The 15,888-nt window shown below is 39.4% G+C and overlaps 1 protein-coding gene across 1 annotated transcript in view; it reads left to right on the top strand.

The window, feature by feature from the left end:
* The window catches only part of TNIP3 (TNFAIP3 interacting protein 3), a 67,991-nt gene that overhangs the window by 18,796 nt on the left and 33,307 nt on the right, over positions 1–15,888 (top strand). The window contains exon 3 of the mRNA XM_046657172.1: positions 15,257–15,343. Within this exon, the coding sequence (XP_046513128.1) occupies positions 15,257–15,343 (87 nt within the window). The remainder of the gene's footprint in view (positions 1–15,256; positions 15,344–15,888) is intronic.

Here is a 15,888-nt window from a genome sequence, read left to right as displayed (position 1 = left end):
GAAACTCACTTCTTCCTGAAAAAGTAGTATTTATTTTCAAAGTTAGAAATGAGTATCTGCTAAAGCTTAGGAGCCCAGGAAGGCTTCTATCTCCCCTTCTTTTTTCTCTTCTCATCCAGGTTTCCAATTCTCATACATATACATCTAAACCCCAGTTAGGACTTTCTCCCTTCATGGATACATATGCTTTTCTTTAGTGGGCTTCTTGTCTAATCTCAGAAAGCAATTCAGTGATGGGAATTTTGATCCTCTCCAGTACCCTGACCCTTGTAGTCTCTGGTTTGCCCCTAAGACTCCTTTGCTCGTGATTGACTTCTCTCCTGATTCTGTTCTTTTTGCCTTCTGGGTTCCTCCTTATATGGTAAAGACCTCTGTGACATCCTCATTGCCATCCTCTTGGTAATTAGTTCCCTCTATTGTGGGGATTTAACTGACACTTGTATCTCTCTTTAAGATACTCCTTCTCCTACCACTTCCATGATGAAATTTACTTGTTTTCTACACTCCACACATCCAGACAAAGGAGAGCAGGTTCCTGGCTGATTTTTTAATTTTCCTTGTAAAGTGTGAAGTAAAGACCTGTATAGAGAACGGGAAGGTAAGAGGTGAGATCCTGTGTTTAAGGAAATTGGGGAAGATATGAAATGGCCATTGGGAGACAGAGAGACAGAAGAGAGCTGCTGAGTAGCAGTGAGGATGGAGTTGAGTTTGAAAGCTACTACTTCATGATAAGACCAATCACTAAATAGCGTTTGAGCACCCCTGTCTTCAATATCTCCATCACCTATCACCAGCTTAAAATATGCTCAATTCTCCTGCACTTTTAAATATATTTAAGATCCCAAGTTATTTCATGGGTAATGTTCTAACTCACTCTGACACATCATAGCCAAGCTTATTGAACGTGGCATCCAAGAATTTCCAGCCCCTTATCACACCACTAATAAGCTCTACCTTGATAAATCCAACGGTCATTTTGCATCTGATTTTTCACTTGTCCTCTCATTTGCGTTTGACATTATTCACTAATTTAACTTTCTTAAGATGTCTTTTTCCTTTAACATCTATAAAATTAATCCCTCAAAACCTCCTCCCAACTTTTTTCTCTGATGTTTCCTTCTCACTCAACTTCATTGGCTTGTCTTACATGATCTGCTTGTGTTATATTAGTGTTATCCAGAGATCTTTACATAGTCATTGGCTCAATAAACTACAAAATACATGCTGATGACTGCAGACACATCTACTTACTAAACGTGGAGTTCTTTTCTACACGCATGTCAATTTCACTCAGCATTTTCAAAAGTGAATTCAATATCTTTCCTGCTAAATCTGATTAGTTTTCCCCCTCTACATTTCCTACATTGGTTAATAGACCATTACCATTATTCACCCAGTCATCCAAATTTGAACATAATCTTGTATTCCCCTAGGGCTACCACGTTGCGCAACTCCAGGGGGCACCATTTGTAGAATAGTGCCATCTTTCCTTCACCCTGGACCCTCAGGGTCTTGCCTATTTTACCTTCATAATATCTTTGGACTTTGTTCCTTTTCCTTCATCCTTACTACTGTACCATGGTTCAGATTTTTGTTATCTCTTGTCTAGACTATCCCCAGGAGATGCTTACCTGGCTGACCTTCAGTTTTGCTACACACTAATTCATATTTACCAACATAGATCTTGCTAATGTCAAAGTACTTAAAACTTAAAAGTAGATTTCCTTTACCTGTGTCATAAAGTCCAAATGCCTTGGCTTATTATATAAAATCCTCTGTGATCTAGCCCCTGCCTACATTTAAAACAAAACATTAGGATCTAATATTTGTTGGAAACCTGCCATAACAGGTAAGGAGGTAAATATTTTATATTATGTTCGATATCTGCAACAATACTTAAATATAGCTATCTTTATCTTCATTTTTCAGATGAGGAAATTAAGGTTCCCAGAAATTGTTGAATGTTACCTAAATTCATAAAGTTGTAAAGTTCTAGTCTCAAGATAGGAAGCTAAGCTGGTGCATATTTTTCTTACAATGTCATGCTGTCTTCTATATATTATACCACTTCTCCAAATGAACCTTATGTCCTAGCCATCACATAATCCTTTAACAGGCCATGCAGTTTCATGTGCTATATCTTTTCACATGCTCTTTATTCTTTACTGAAAACTTTGCCTCCTTGCCCACTGGATGAACTATCTTTTTTGCCAACTCAAACCTTTCATGGTATCTTTAACCATGCTTTCTAGTCCCACAGAGTTTCTCAAGCCACTTCCTTGCTCTGTCCTAAACCTTTGCTTTCTTTATGCCTCATTCATAGGCTTTTTCATCTTGGTTTTGTAATCATTTATGTATAGATCTGCCTTCCCCACTAGTCATGGACTTCTTGAGGAGGGGGTTTAAAATGTCACATTAATGTTTAAAGTATCACAACATGGATTTTTCTAAAAAGCACCAGGGTTAAATAATGTGCTTGATTTCATGAGCCATGGTAAAGGTAGATTTACAATCAACTTATCTCTAGAATCCCTCCACAAATAATTCTCACAGTCTACAGGGGAATAGCAAATGTATACTCCCCCAGTCTCTCATCTCTTGTGTGGAAACCACTATTTGGTCTTGTCCATTCCGGTCTCTAAAATTATTGACTGTCAATGGTTGTCACAAGCACACACTTCACTCCTGCTTCTAGATGTCAGCTGTACCAGTCATAGGAACACTGTTGTGGTACCACCCCCTGCCCCAAGTATGCTCAGTATGGGATATGTCCTCCAGAACCCCAGATGCAACTAAACACTATTGTTCTCTGCACTTCAGTGGAGAGATTTTTCTCTTTTCCAGTTGTGGCTACAGAGACCCCCAATGCTACCTTATACATCCAGTGTTTGCTAGAGATATGTGTAACAGTCTTTTCAGTTTCCCATGGTTTGGGTTTTAGCTACCATTTATTGAGTGACTACTGTGGGCCAGCACTTTGCAAAGCGTTTCTATACATTAGCCTATTTAATCCTTACCCTTCTACAGATGGGGTAACAGGTTCTGTGAGGCTGACTCGAACCATTGCCCTATACTTCCTGCTCTTAATTCCCCCTCCCTCACACAAGAGTCATTTGGTGACTGAGCCAGAGCTCAGCTGGTATCAGAAGTGATGCTGTTTTCCAAGCAACCCCTCCTCTCTGGACTTAAAGCATCACCCTTGGATCAAGCCACTGTGCCTTTCCTTTCTTTCCCAGACACAACCTCTGGGAGTCTCTCTTCATCCCAATAGACTTCTTGCATATCCTCCTCAATTGTTGTCTGAAGGTATCTTTAAATATTTGATCCCCTAAGTAAACACAGCTTAGTTTCCAGCTGGAATCTCTACTGAATTACTATTTACATAATAGCACTCTGCAGAAGGAAATCCTACTTGCAAAACAAAAAAACTTTCACATTCTCACTGAGATATTGATAGAACTGAAAAAAGTAGAAGAAAATTTCTTTTGGGGTAAGACAAGGGTGAGCCAATGACAGAGGGACTGTGGAGGGCGTCTCGTTTTCCCGCTGAATGAAGTAAGCACAAGAACAGTAAGGTAGACTTCCTTTCCAGGAGCAGGAAATGAATTTCTTTATGACTTTATGACATGGGAAGAGCGCAGCTGAAAAAAAGAGATATGATTTAATGAAAAGGCCTGAGACATAAGTCAAGTTCCCTTTTTGCTCAACTACCTTTGCCAAGAAAGCAAAGAGGAAAACTACTACAAGAGAAAATGAACAGACTGACTCACTGCTTTGAGAAAACAGGAAAATATTATTGATGAACATGAGGAACTCCATCCGTATGAAAGCGTACTTTAATACTCTGAGAGAGTTGAAGTAGAAAGTTGGGGAACAAAGGGTATTGAAGATCTTGTAGGCAAAGAAAAAATAATTGCGAAAGTGAGAATAACATTCAGATTCTGAAACGAGTGTCAAATGGAGGTTACACTAAACCAAGACGTGGCCCTAACACTACGAGAAAATTAGTATGTGAACGTTAATTTATGACCCTGTAATCATATGTCTTCAAATACAAAAGAAAGTGATAGGAGGCTTGAAATGTATTTTTTGGATGAATACATTTCCAGTAACGCTTGGAAACAAGGCTGCACCTTGGGAATGAAAAGAAAAGGTGTCCCAGTTTTAAGCAGATCCACCAGAATTGAATTTGCTTAAGAATCTTGTCTTATCTTTGTACTCTATTTTGTTTTCCTGATTTTAAATAAGAAGCAGTACCCGAAATTGGCTTTTAATAACTTTGGTACGAATTGAGGTAGGATTTCCCAGCAACTGAGGACAAATTCTAGATCTGGAAATTCTTTCCAAGGTAAAAAGCCTTGGCAAAATGCTTTAGATGATTCAGAGAGTAATATGAACTTATGACACTGAAAGATTATGAAGGGAAAACTTCTTGCAAACTACAGTAAATTGACACAGGTTTTCTGTAACCACAGTGTTAAAAATAAAAAAGATCTAGTTTCCCTTTCCTTATTTCTCTTTTTTGAAAGCTAAGCTGGCTATTCTTGGTCAACATGATATTTTTTTCTTTTTTGAGGAAGATCAGCCCTGAGCTAACATCTGCTGCCAATCTTTCTCTTTTTGCTGAGGAAGACTGGCCCCGAGCTAACGGCTGTGCCCATCTTCCTCTACTTCCTATGTGAGACACCTACCACAGCATGGCTTAGCTGAGTGGTGCCATGTCTGCACCCAGGATCCGAACCGGTGAACTCCCAGCCACCGAAGCGGAACGTGCGACCTTAACCGCTACGTTGCTGATCCGGCCCCCAACATGAACTTTTGATTACCAAAATCTTGTTTCCTCATCTTGATGATGATTTCTCATCAACAAATGGGTTGCAAATATAAAGTGAGTGAAAATGTAAAAGCACTTTGTAAGTATAAAGGGCTAAACAAACACAATGCTATTTATTATCATCACCATCATTATTATCATTATCACTATTATAATACTAGTAGGATTAGCTTCAGCATGAAAATTTTCTTTAATATTTTTCTCATACAACTACTGGTTTCCACTTTGAATTCCATTATCTAATTTCAGTAACTGTGGAATGTTATTTTTTTTTTCTGTTAGAAAAAAATGTTGCTTTATTGTGTAAGGATCTGTTCACTCTTCATTAGGAAGCATTTGAATAATTGGCTAAAAAAGCTCTGCCTGCAAGTTCTCAGCCAACGAGAAGGCCTATTTTGGCTCAGCTGCCTCCACTTGTGGAGTTTGAAGATCACAGTTGGCAACCTGGGTGAAGCCCTTTAAAAGAGCTGTTATCTTTCTCTTATTTATAAGTTCAGCTACTTATTTTTAGTCTCCTCATTCTAAAAATTAGTGGGTAAAGGGGCCAGGTTGTGTTGGCCAAGATATCACCAGTATATCAGCAGTGTTGATCGCATTGCTAATCTATGACATATTCTTCCTTCTATACATTACAAGGATCTTAAAGGGCTTCCACTATCCGTGAATACCAGGTATATTTCCAGGTACGGAGATCTTGCTGAGTATGCCCAACTTGAACTCTATTTTATAAGGTATACCATCAGATACCACAGGAAAACAGACACACAAGTCTGTAAGCTAAAATTGCCCTCTAAAACACAAGAATTAACTCAAAAAAGAAGAAAGATAACAACTAACTTTTGAGAGACATCCACTTGTTGGACAGAAGGACGTCTACAGCATCGAAGAAACGATGCAGTAAACTGAGGCTCCCTCTTGGTTGATAAGCGAGGGACACTTTTGAGTAGAACACTTTCTTTCGTACTCAAAGATTGCTTGTTCCATTGCTAGGAGGACTTGCCCCAAGTTCCACAAGAGAGGATTCACAGAAAACTGGAAAGTGCAGGTTGTCCTTCGGAAGATGTAAGCAGTAGGAGGAAGAAGATTCCTTCTGCTTCATTGAAAGGCAGCTTCAGTTCAGGTCATCTGGGTGGCGCAGCATGACAACACTATGCAGGGCTTGGAAGAGGAAGCCACCGAGTCTCGAAGTGAAGAGCGACAACTGGGTGGAAATCATAATTGGTTTTATAATTTTAACTGATTAAAAGAATATAAGGCATCCAGGAGTCTGTACAGAGCAGAAAGAGGATTCAGAGTCTCAAGGTTTCTACTGAACAGGCACTTGAAGTCAAAGGTGTTATGCTTACTTTTGGAATTGTTACTCTGCCTTTGACTGTCTTCTCCCAGACTCGTATGGCTTGAAGGTAAACTTGAAAAAGCTTTAGCTATGTCTTCTTTATTATGCAAGAAGAAGAATAACATAAGCCTCTGGGTTAAGAAATTTGTAAACTCGTGACAATATTAAGGAAGCAAAATATTTGCCTTGGGAGATATTATGAATAATATGTTCATAAGAGTTGTTTAGCAAATGTGCTCTTCACGTTCTTGATGTGTTTATCTTTGTGACAGCATGTGAATCTCTGATAAGGACTTCCAAACCCAAGCTGGGTTTTGGAATCTGATGCCTCTATAAGACTTCTTTCTCAAGCAAGCCTTCCCATTTCCAGTTTGGTCGGAAACAATTTCTCTAATGGGTGTGGGAAAGTACTGGCAAAATGGGCACTGTCAGCTCTCACTGAAGAATGCTCATATCTTTCTAATGTCTACCTTCTAGATGAAAGTATTTTAAGACTCTGTTTACCTTATCTTGTACTTGTAGGGAGAATGAGACTTGATAAAGAGCTTTTTCTATGGGATTCCAGATAAATAGCCAAAAATGAGATCAATTATTTTTTTTTCTCCAGTGAGGAAGGTTTACTTTTTAAAATAAATTTTCTTTAAATCATTAAGACTCAGTTAGCAAATCTTTGCAATTTTTCAAGTTAGCACATTGAGAGATTTTCTTTTGAATCAGGCTTGTTTTCAGACAAAACACTGCTGATATACACTCTTTGTATCACCTGTTTCCACTGAGTCCTCACCATAGGCCTCTGTTATTCCTACATCATCTTTATTTGCACACGCTCTTTCTTAATTATCATGCATAGTTATAATCTTTTGTTATTTAAACATATCTAAATCCATGGATACGATGCTGAAATGTATTGCCTCAGGAAGGAAGTGGTCTCTTTCACCCGAGGTACCTAAGTTAACCCCTCAGGAGAAATGACGCAGAAAGGATTTTATCATCAATGGAGTAGTCCCCTCGAATCTTCGGATTTTATACTCAAAAGGCAGAAAATACAAGAAACACATGTCTGGTTTGGCTCATCTTTATATCCTAGTACTTAGCACAGAACCCAATCCCAATCCATAATCCATGAATAGTTATTATAAGAAGGCACACATGAAGGAAGGAAAGGTCAGCACATGGCAAAGTACAAGAGAAAAGCAAAGTGATCTGCATCGATACTGAGTGATCAGAGATTATTGTCCTTGCAGAGAAGAGAACGTTTTTAAAGGCTCAATTTCTCTTTTCTGACCACGAGTCATTGGGAGTAGAGTCTCTAGGCAAATAGTGGTAGGGCTTGGTACGATTTTGTCCGGGTGTGACCTCGGAGGTCGAATCAGCTCATATCTAGCCCTCAGGAAAGCTCAGTCCCCTTGAAACTCTCCTGAATTATATTCCTTAATGGCTCAGGCTCCTGCATCAAACGAGTAAATGATGCTTTATCCAATAATTTTTAGCTGTGTTACTCATATCTGCCCGCATAGGTGAAAGGTTCTTTGTGGGGAATAAGCCAGGGGGAGTAAGTGAGTTCTGGCATGGGTTCAGCCACTCGCTCGTCATGACACTTGGGCATGTCTGTCACTTAGCATCTCTGAATTTCAACTTAATCGTTGCTAACATCAAAGCTGCCTCTCCTAACAAGCTCACAGAGTGGTCATAAAGTTCAAATTGAAGCAGATGAAAAGTTTCACACCACAGAATTCATGTGTGCTACATTGTGATTTTTCTTTGTTTTCTAAACTGAATTTCGTTTCAGTCTAGGACCCCCATGTTGACACTTAAAAGATAATCGAATCTATTGATTGCAGGAAATCTCTGTCACTTCAGTGTTTTCTCAGGCAATTTATATTTTCCATGCAGTCATACTCAGGAATTCTCTGCTCTCTCTCCTTCTCCCATAACAGCAGCTAGGGTCTGTGAAGCAGATTTTGTGAAGAAACCCAGGTGAAGTAGGGTTGCCAGATGTGGCAGGTAAAAATACAGGATGCCCAGTTAAGTCTGAATTTCAGATCAACAACTTAATATTGCTTGGGACATACTTATATAAAAAAAAAATTCACTGTATCAAAAATTCAAATTTATCTGGATGTCCTGTATTTTTCTGGCAACTTTAGGGTAAAGGCATCTGGGCTACAATAATCTACCACCTCACACTGCCATTGGCATTGATGTAATCTTCTCCTTATGGTCTTTTCATTGGCCTATATCCTTACTGGCAATCACTGAAGCTTCCAGGTCACTCATCCTGTCTCCTGACCTCAGGCCATGTGGTAAATACTGCATCCTCCTCAATTTGATGGTGAAGCCTCCTTAAATCTATTTAACCTCTGTTAACCACCTTGGCATCCTTCTCAGGAACATAGGAAATTTCTGGCCTGTTCCACACCACTTTGAGGTTTAGCTATCTCAGAACCTCTCTAACTAGACATCCACAGGTCTCAGCTGTGTACCACGGTGGCATGGAGAAATTCTCTTCAAGACATGCCCCTTCCCCACACTTAACCCCGGGGATGAGGTTGAAACTCCCTCTGCTCTTCCATGTTCAGTCTGGGCAGTTCCATAGATGATGGATGAGTCCCCAGCAGTGGCGGAGTAGGGCTCAGTTTCCTTACAAGGACTCAGGATGTTCAAATACTCTTTTTCCCTGAGGCTTTTCTCATTTTCTCTCAGGCCATCAAACCTTTACCTGCTCTTCTAAAGGAGAGAGGTTGTGGAAGAGGTAAGGAATAAATTCAGCTACCCTCTTTTCTATCAGTTGTTTATGGTATAAGTTTTTATGCCTTGATTCTGATTTTTTCTCAAACATTTTATCATGAAAATTTCAAATATATATATAGCAAAGTTGAAAAGATTTGTGATGCACACCCATACACCCACCACCTAGATTTTACCATTAATGTTTTCCTCTGCTTGTTTGCCACATATCTATCCATCCACCTATCCCTCTTTTCATCCATCAATCCATTTCAAAATAAATTGCACAAAAGGAATTAGTCTTTAAGAAAAATTTTTTTAATGTATTATTTTTAGAAACACCAGCTCTTGCAATTCAAAGCTTTGGTTTTCAAGGTGGTCTCTAGCGTTTGGAGAGTCTATTTTGAAATTCAAAGGCTAAACAGGGGCTATTTTTCCCTTTGCATTCTCTGACAAACAGCCCCAAGGCAAAAGATATCTCCCACTGAGAAAAAAAAGGAATAGTTACATGAAACGAAAGGCAGTGTGTGTTTGGGGTAGGGAGGGTCATCAGTTAATATTTCAAGATATTAACCTATCGCTTATCTCAGATGTAATAAAGCACTGTGCAAATATAGGCAATATTATTGAAGACCACATTTATGCCTTTTAAAATTTCCCCTATGGCATGTATAATTATTTATATTGTGTATTCATTAAATGTTAACCAAGAATAGGAGAAAAGCAACTTCTAAGGGGCTTTGTATGGAGACGAAATAATATTGATCACATAAACGAAATAGGAAAGGGTGAAATATTTACCTATAAAATGAACAAAAAGAAAATACACTGAAACAGAATGGGTTTTGAAAAATGGATTGGTACTCCAACTTGATCCTTCCTGATTTGGAAACAAAACATAAAGCTTTCTGTATCTCTGTGGTCATTCTCCTCTTGGCTGTGTCCTGAGAAGCAGAGATGTGCTATGATTTCCTACTTAAGATTCCTACATAAACAGATTCATTCAATAAAAATGTGTGTATCACTACTCTGTACTCTGAAGGTACTATGTTAGTTCCTAAGGCTAAAACGATAGATACTGACTCTACCTTCAAGAAGCTTACAGCCTCTCAGGAGAGACAGTTACATAGAATTCATGACTGTTTTACAATAAATGCTGGAATTGGTGTTTCACAAAGCGCCCTGGTATCACAAAGGAGGAAGTAAGTACCCTGCTCTGGAGAACCAAGAAGACTTCACAGAAGGGCTGATGGTTACGTTGGGTCAGATTGTTTACTGCTTTGTGCAGCGCTGAGAAATCTTTAGACATGGAAGTTTCATGAAGACTACAGACTAGTCAGCGAAAGCCAGTTTGCCCTAGAATGTATCTGATGTGCACGAAAACTACAAGCGTGTAGTGGAAACAGACTGCAAGCAACATCTCTGTATTGCATGGGAGAGCTGCTTCAGGGCTCCAAGCTGCAGGGACACAAGCTTACATGCCCCATGAGGCTACAGAATTGGGGACATGCCTCTCACATGACTCTCCTAGTCCAAGTCCAGGCTTCAGGTACGAAAGAGAAGTGATTTACTAGTTTGCAAGCCAAGAAGGTGAAGTTTCTGGTCTTCAGATCTTTTAAGATCTCTTGAGAAGGTACCTGATTCAACAACATTATCGATCTAGTTTTGGGTGGGGAGGGGGTTTTATGTGTCTAAGCACTATGTGTACATTCATAGGCTCTAAAATAATTGGTGCTATTTTAGGTTCAAGAAATATAGAATGAACATTTACAGGCAAAAATTGCTATCATGGAGTTTATAGTCTAATGATGGGAGGTAATGAACAAACAAAAAAGCATATAGTGTATTTTATATAGTTCTATGGAAAAATGCAGCAGGAAGAGTGGATAGAAAGTACTGGGATAGACAGCAATTTTAAACAGGGAGGCCAGGTAAGGACTCAGTAACAGGTGATGTGTAAGCAATTACCTATTGAAGGTGAGGGGCGGAGCCATGTGGGTATCTAGGGGAAGACCTATGCAGAGAAAACAGGGAGTGTGTATGACAGGTTAAAGGAGCAGCCACTGAAAGGTTTTGAGCAGAGGAGTGACATGAAATCATGTACTTTTAAAGACTCACAATGGCTACTGTATTGATAATAGATGGAGGAGGAGCAAGAGTGGAAGCAGGGAGGCCATGAGGTTATTGCAATATTCCAGATAAGAAATGATGGTGTCTTGGTCAGTCCAAGGATGCTAAGCATCTCGCCAAAGGTCACAAAACTAGTAAATGATGGAACTAGGATTTGACACAGAGACAGATATCAGTCACTACTGGATGCTCTCTTACAAATTTTCATGTGAATAAAATCAAGAAGCAAACATTAAAGTTCCTATTTTGAAAAAGTTATTAAAAGGCATGTTTATTTCACCTCACCACTCTCTCATTAAACTGGGAAGCGCCAAGCTCTTGCGGCAATGTACTGTCCTTCTTTTGGATGTATTTTCAAAGCACCTACAAAATGTTCAGATTGACTGGATACAGGCTGTGAGAGAAAAAAAGGAGTCAAGGATGACTCCAAGATTTTGAGCCTGGAGCATGAACGTTGTCATTGATTTTGACGGGAAGACGAGTTTTGTGGGGATCAGGAAATAGATTGTCTGCAAGCAAGGAAGGAGTTGCGTATTAAGCATCCAAAGAGGGACAGCAAGTAGGCAATTAAAACAGGAGTTTGGGGTTCAGAGGTGTGGTCCATTTTGAGTGCCCCAGGTGAACCGATTACCACAAGTCGTTACCATATTTTGGTTACCACGAGTTGGTAAGTATTTCGAGTACTCCTTTTGATAATATCCATTAAGTGGTATTACAGTTGTCAACCTCACCCATTTAGTACACAATGCACATATTCAGGTTTATTTTTACTAAAAAGCCACTTTGATCATGTAATCCCTTTGTTCAAGGGATAGCTCCCCTTCAGTGGTTCCCCATGGCCTATGGAAGAAAGTCTAAATTTCTTCATCTGGAATTTAAAGCCTTGAACAACTTGATCCAAATCAACTTTAGATATACCACATAGACCCTACTCTAGTTACACTGGGCTTATAGAATCCTTTGTACTTAGGTTTGTCCATCTTTGTTCCCTTTTAGGTGCTCCCCTCATGGCAATATATCTCAGCTTTCACCATCTATTAGAATCCTATCCACCCTTCAAGGCCCAGCAGAAACTCCAACTTGTCCCATTACGATTAAAGCTGAGAATGAGCTCTCTCGCCTCTGAATTCTTACAAGCAGGCACATGCACACACATTTGTGTATGTATAGGTATATCTATATTAATTTCATTGGAGGCAGGAACTTTTGCTTAGTTTCATTTGGAACCCACTCGGTGCCAAGCACATAGTTAGTGAGGCATAAATGACTGATGACCATTCTCATGTGTCATATTATTTGTTGCATAAGTAATTTGATTGATGGCCCTATCTTTAAGGTCATATTATTACTAATATCTAAGCTCTTTATATGTATTATCACAGACTGCAACCCTGGGAAGAGGACACTATCACTCTCCCCATTTTACAAATGTGGAAGTTGAGGCTTAGGGGCCTTCAACACCATGCCCAGAGTCACAAATAGAGAGCGGCAGAACTGAGATAGGAATCCAGATGACCTGATTCTAGAGTTAGTCTTTCAGTAGCAACTAGATACCCTCTCTCTGACCTAGATAGTACATTCACCTAAAAATTCATACAAATAGATTCAGGAAGCAAAGGAGGTTTATCAACCTCCATTCTAAAAGAAAATTAAAGAAAAAGCCATGTTTATTTTACCTGCCAAAGAATGCATCCAAGTATGTACAGAAATGTGATGCTCTCCTCCTGGACTAATTTTGAGAACTATCAACTCGAATGATAGTTACAGACCAGAGATTGGCAGTTCCTTCATCCTTTCCTTCACCATATTTCTCTTTGCTGGTTATTTTGCTCTATATGAGATTTTAGTCACTTGAGAAATGAGGACTCTTCAAAATCGCCTTGGAATCATGGCGTGAAGTGTCTGTTTCTCTGAGAGTTATTGCAGCTAGTAAGACTTCTCATGAAACAATGCTTGACTACAAGCCAGACTCTCAAAGTATACAGCACATGTGAGGGGGTGGAAGTGAGGCGATGGGAGCACATGTAACAGAAAATATCCACTGTATTCCTAGGACTATCCTAGTGCAAGTTCCTTTTTTCTCAAAGCAAACGTGGGGCTCTTCAGAAGAGTTACTGTTTATTCATAAATCACACATGGCTCTCTGGAGCTAACAGAAAATCTGTTCGCTGTTAAACTGCATTGCAGAAGAGGCAAAGAACTTGTAATGGAAAATGCAAAGATATAGGACTTCCGTTCAATAGAAGCCATCACACCATGACGTGCTGCAACACTGAGCACACGTCAGGGTCCCTGCACGGAGGAGACCCAGAAGACAACAGTGGCAAGGACAGTACTTCCCGGCAAGAAAGTGTTCTTTCAAACCACTTCTCTAGGTCAGTGTTACCACATCCACTGGGTTACTATTACCAAATACACAGATAAGGCTGAAGGGAACCTTGAACTATATTTTTACCTTATTGTCTTTTTTTTTCTTTTCTGATGAGCAGATTTTAGTGTTAATGAAGTGTCAGTCTCCAGGAAATCTCTGCTTATATCCCCTAAAATCAGATCATATGTGAGTCATAACTTTTACTTGTACAACTCTGAACAATTTGATTCCCACTTGTATTTTTGGATATTGCCTTAAAGGAAACATCACTCCATTTCACTCAAGCATACCCCTAAAACAGACCAAGAAATGAGCCGAAAGTAAACACACGCGCACGCACACGCATACACACACACAAACCAGCAAAAAGTCCATAAACTTGATATGCAGATATTCATCAACTTGTTCCTTCAGCAAAATGTGTTGAACACCTACTCTGTGCCATGGTATTGTGGACACAGAGGTGAAGACATGGACATGTAAATAGGCTATTGTAAATAAGCTGTTTTAAATAAGCTCTGCTTGGCTGGTTAGAGGAGGTCAGATAAAGACAGGGTGCAAGAGAGACATGAGCTAGGTGTTCCAGGTTACCAGATAGGAGGGAGGCCCAGAGAGGACAATGTTCCAGGCAGACAGAGCAGCACGTATTAAGCATGCCTGACTCATTTCAGGAAAGGGAGGGAATTCAGTAACGGCTGGAGCACAGGGAGTGTTGGAGAGTGGTGGACGACACGAAGGAGGAAAGGGAGGGCCAAATCTTGGACACCCATTCATTCCCTTTTAAAGAGTTGGAATTTCAGGAGTTTTAGGATTTATCCTGCTTATACGTGGATATCTCATAGGGAGGTTTAAAGAAAAATGTAAGTTATATGATCAACTGTAAATTCTTTCCTTTCTCCTTTCAGCAGCACATTCTTTCCTTTTTGTATTCCTGCCTTTTCTTTTGCTCTCTCTCCTCCGAGTCCAGAGAGAGAGGTCTCCTGCTCCATCCTGGCCCGTTCGTGTAGCTCCGAGCATCCGTCTTTCTAGCTTTTATCTGCACTCCCTATCGAGTGCTCCACTACGTCAAGGCGCTGTAAAATGACAAGGCAACTAATTAAAGCTAAAATGCTAGTGCGGAAAAAAATATTTAACTTCCAATGAGTTGTGGGAAAAAATCTGGACTTGACCTATGGAAAAGACAATCTTAATCTCAAGAAGCAAGTTTAAACTTTCTGCCAAAATAGAAGATTAGTTTTGCAAACAATGCCCATTTTCTTTGTAATGGATTTGTTTCTCTTTTAGTTCCATAAGAATTAGTAGCACTTATAGAATTATGTATGACTCATTCAGTTTCACACAGCTAAGCTCACATTTATAAGGCATTGCCAGAAAATCCTGCCTTTAGAGAAGCAAGTAACCGAGTTGTCAAAAAGTCAACAGTTACCTAATTGCTCTGGGAAGTACAATGAAGTTATGGCAGTTCGGCTACTGAGGAAAGACTTGGTTTTCCCAGGCTCTCTGCAGTAACTTCCTCCTCCAGCTGGAGAAACTGCCAGTAAAGGAAGGACAATTTACATACCATAGCAAGGCTTATGTGCCTGTGTCTTAGTCACAGCCTGCCTGCTTGGGACATCCTGGGAAATCCCTATTTGGAAGAGAAGAAAAGTTAAAAATCACAGTTGCTGCGCCTATAACCTTATTCTGTGTAATTCACACCCAGAGTCACTTCTGTTCACGTTTAATGAAAAACTATTGCTATTATTTTCTATCATGACTTAACCGTCTGTGTGGTCTTCTTAAAGTTTTGTATATTTGGTCTCACTGTAAAAGACACCGTCAGAGACATTTTCTTTCTTTTTTCTTTCTGCTTTTTAAGACTCCAGGAAAAACAGCTTCCATGGCACATTTTGGACAGGGCCCAACTAGAATGAGTGCAGCAGAAAATTCTACGGAGCACGCAGAGGTAAGAACACTTTTCTGGAGGATTAATTGACCATGTCTAGTATCGACAACATTTCTAATGGCTAATTATGCGATGATCAGTAAGAGTAGAAATGGCTGGTTTGCTTTCCTTAGCTAAGATCTTCTCTACATTTTTAAACAATGTTATTCAGCAAAGAAACAATATCTGGTGACCACTGCATTTCCTCTGACACTTCAGAGCCTCATTTCTTCTTTTACAAAGTGAGAAACTAAATCCTATCCTTTCAGCTTCCCCATTCTACGGGTTTCATATTGGGCTCTTGTTTTAGAGGAATTTGGTTCAATGTAAAATTTAAAAAGAATATTATATTAGTATGGTTAGAAATAAATATATTACAGCAATAAAGTATCCATAGTAAAATACTTACAATTAATACCATAGTCTTTGTTTGGTTACTGCAACAGATACTTACTAATTAAATGAATAAATGAATGAAAGTGCTTTCTTTCAAGTTTTTTTTTTTTTTTTTTTTTTTTAGAGATAACCAAGATATAATCGGAAACTGAACGAGGCTCTTTTGTTCA

This window comes from Equus quagga, chromosome 3 (assembly GCF_021613505.1).
Source record: "Equus quagga isolate Etosha38 chromosome 3, UCLA_HA_Equagga_1.0, whole genome shotgun sequence".
In the NCBI taxonomy this organism is placed as follows: domain Eukaryota; kingdom Metazoa; phylum Chordata; class Mammalia; order Perissodactyla; family Equidae; genus Equus; species Equus quagga.
Note: the sequence above shows the minus strand (reverse complement) of the source record. Positions and strands in the feature narration are given on the sequence as shown.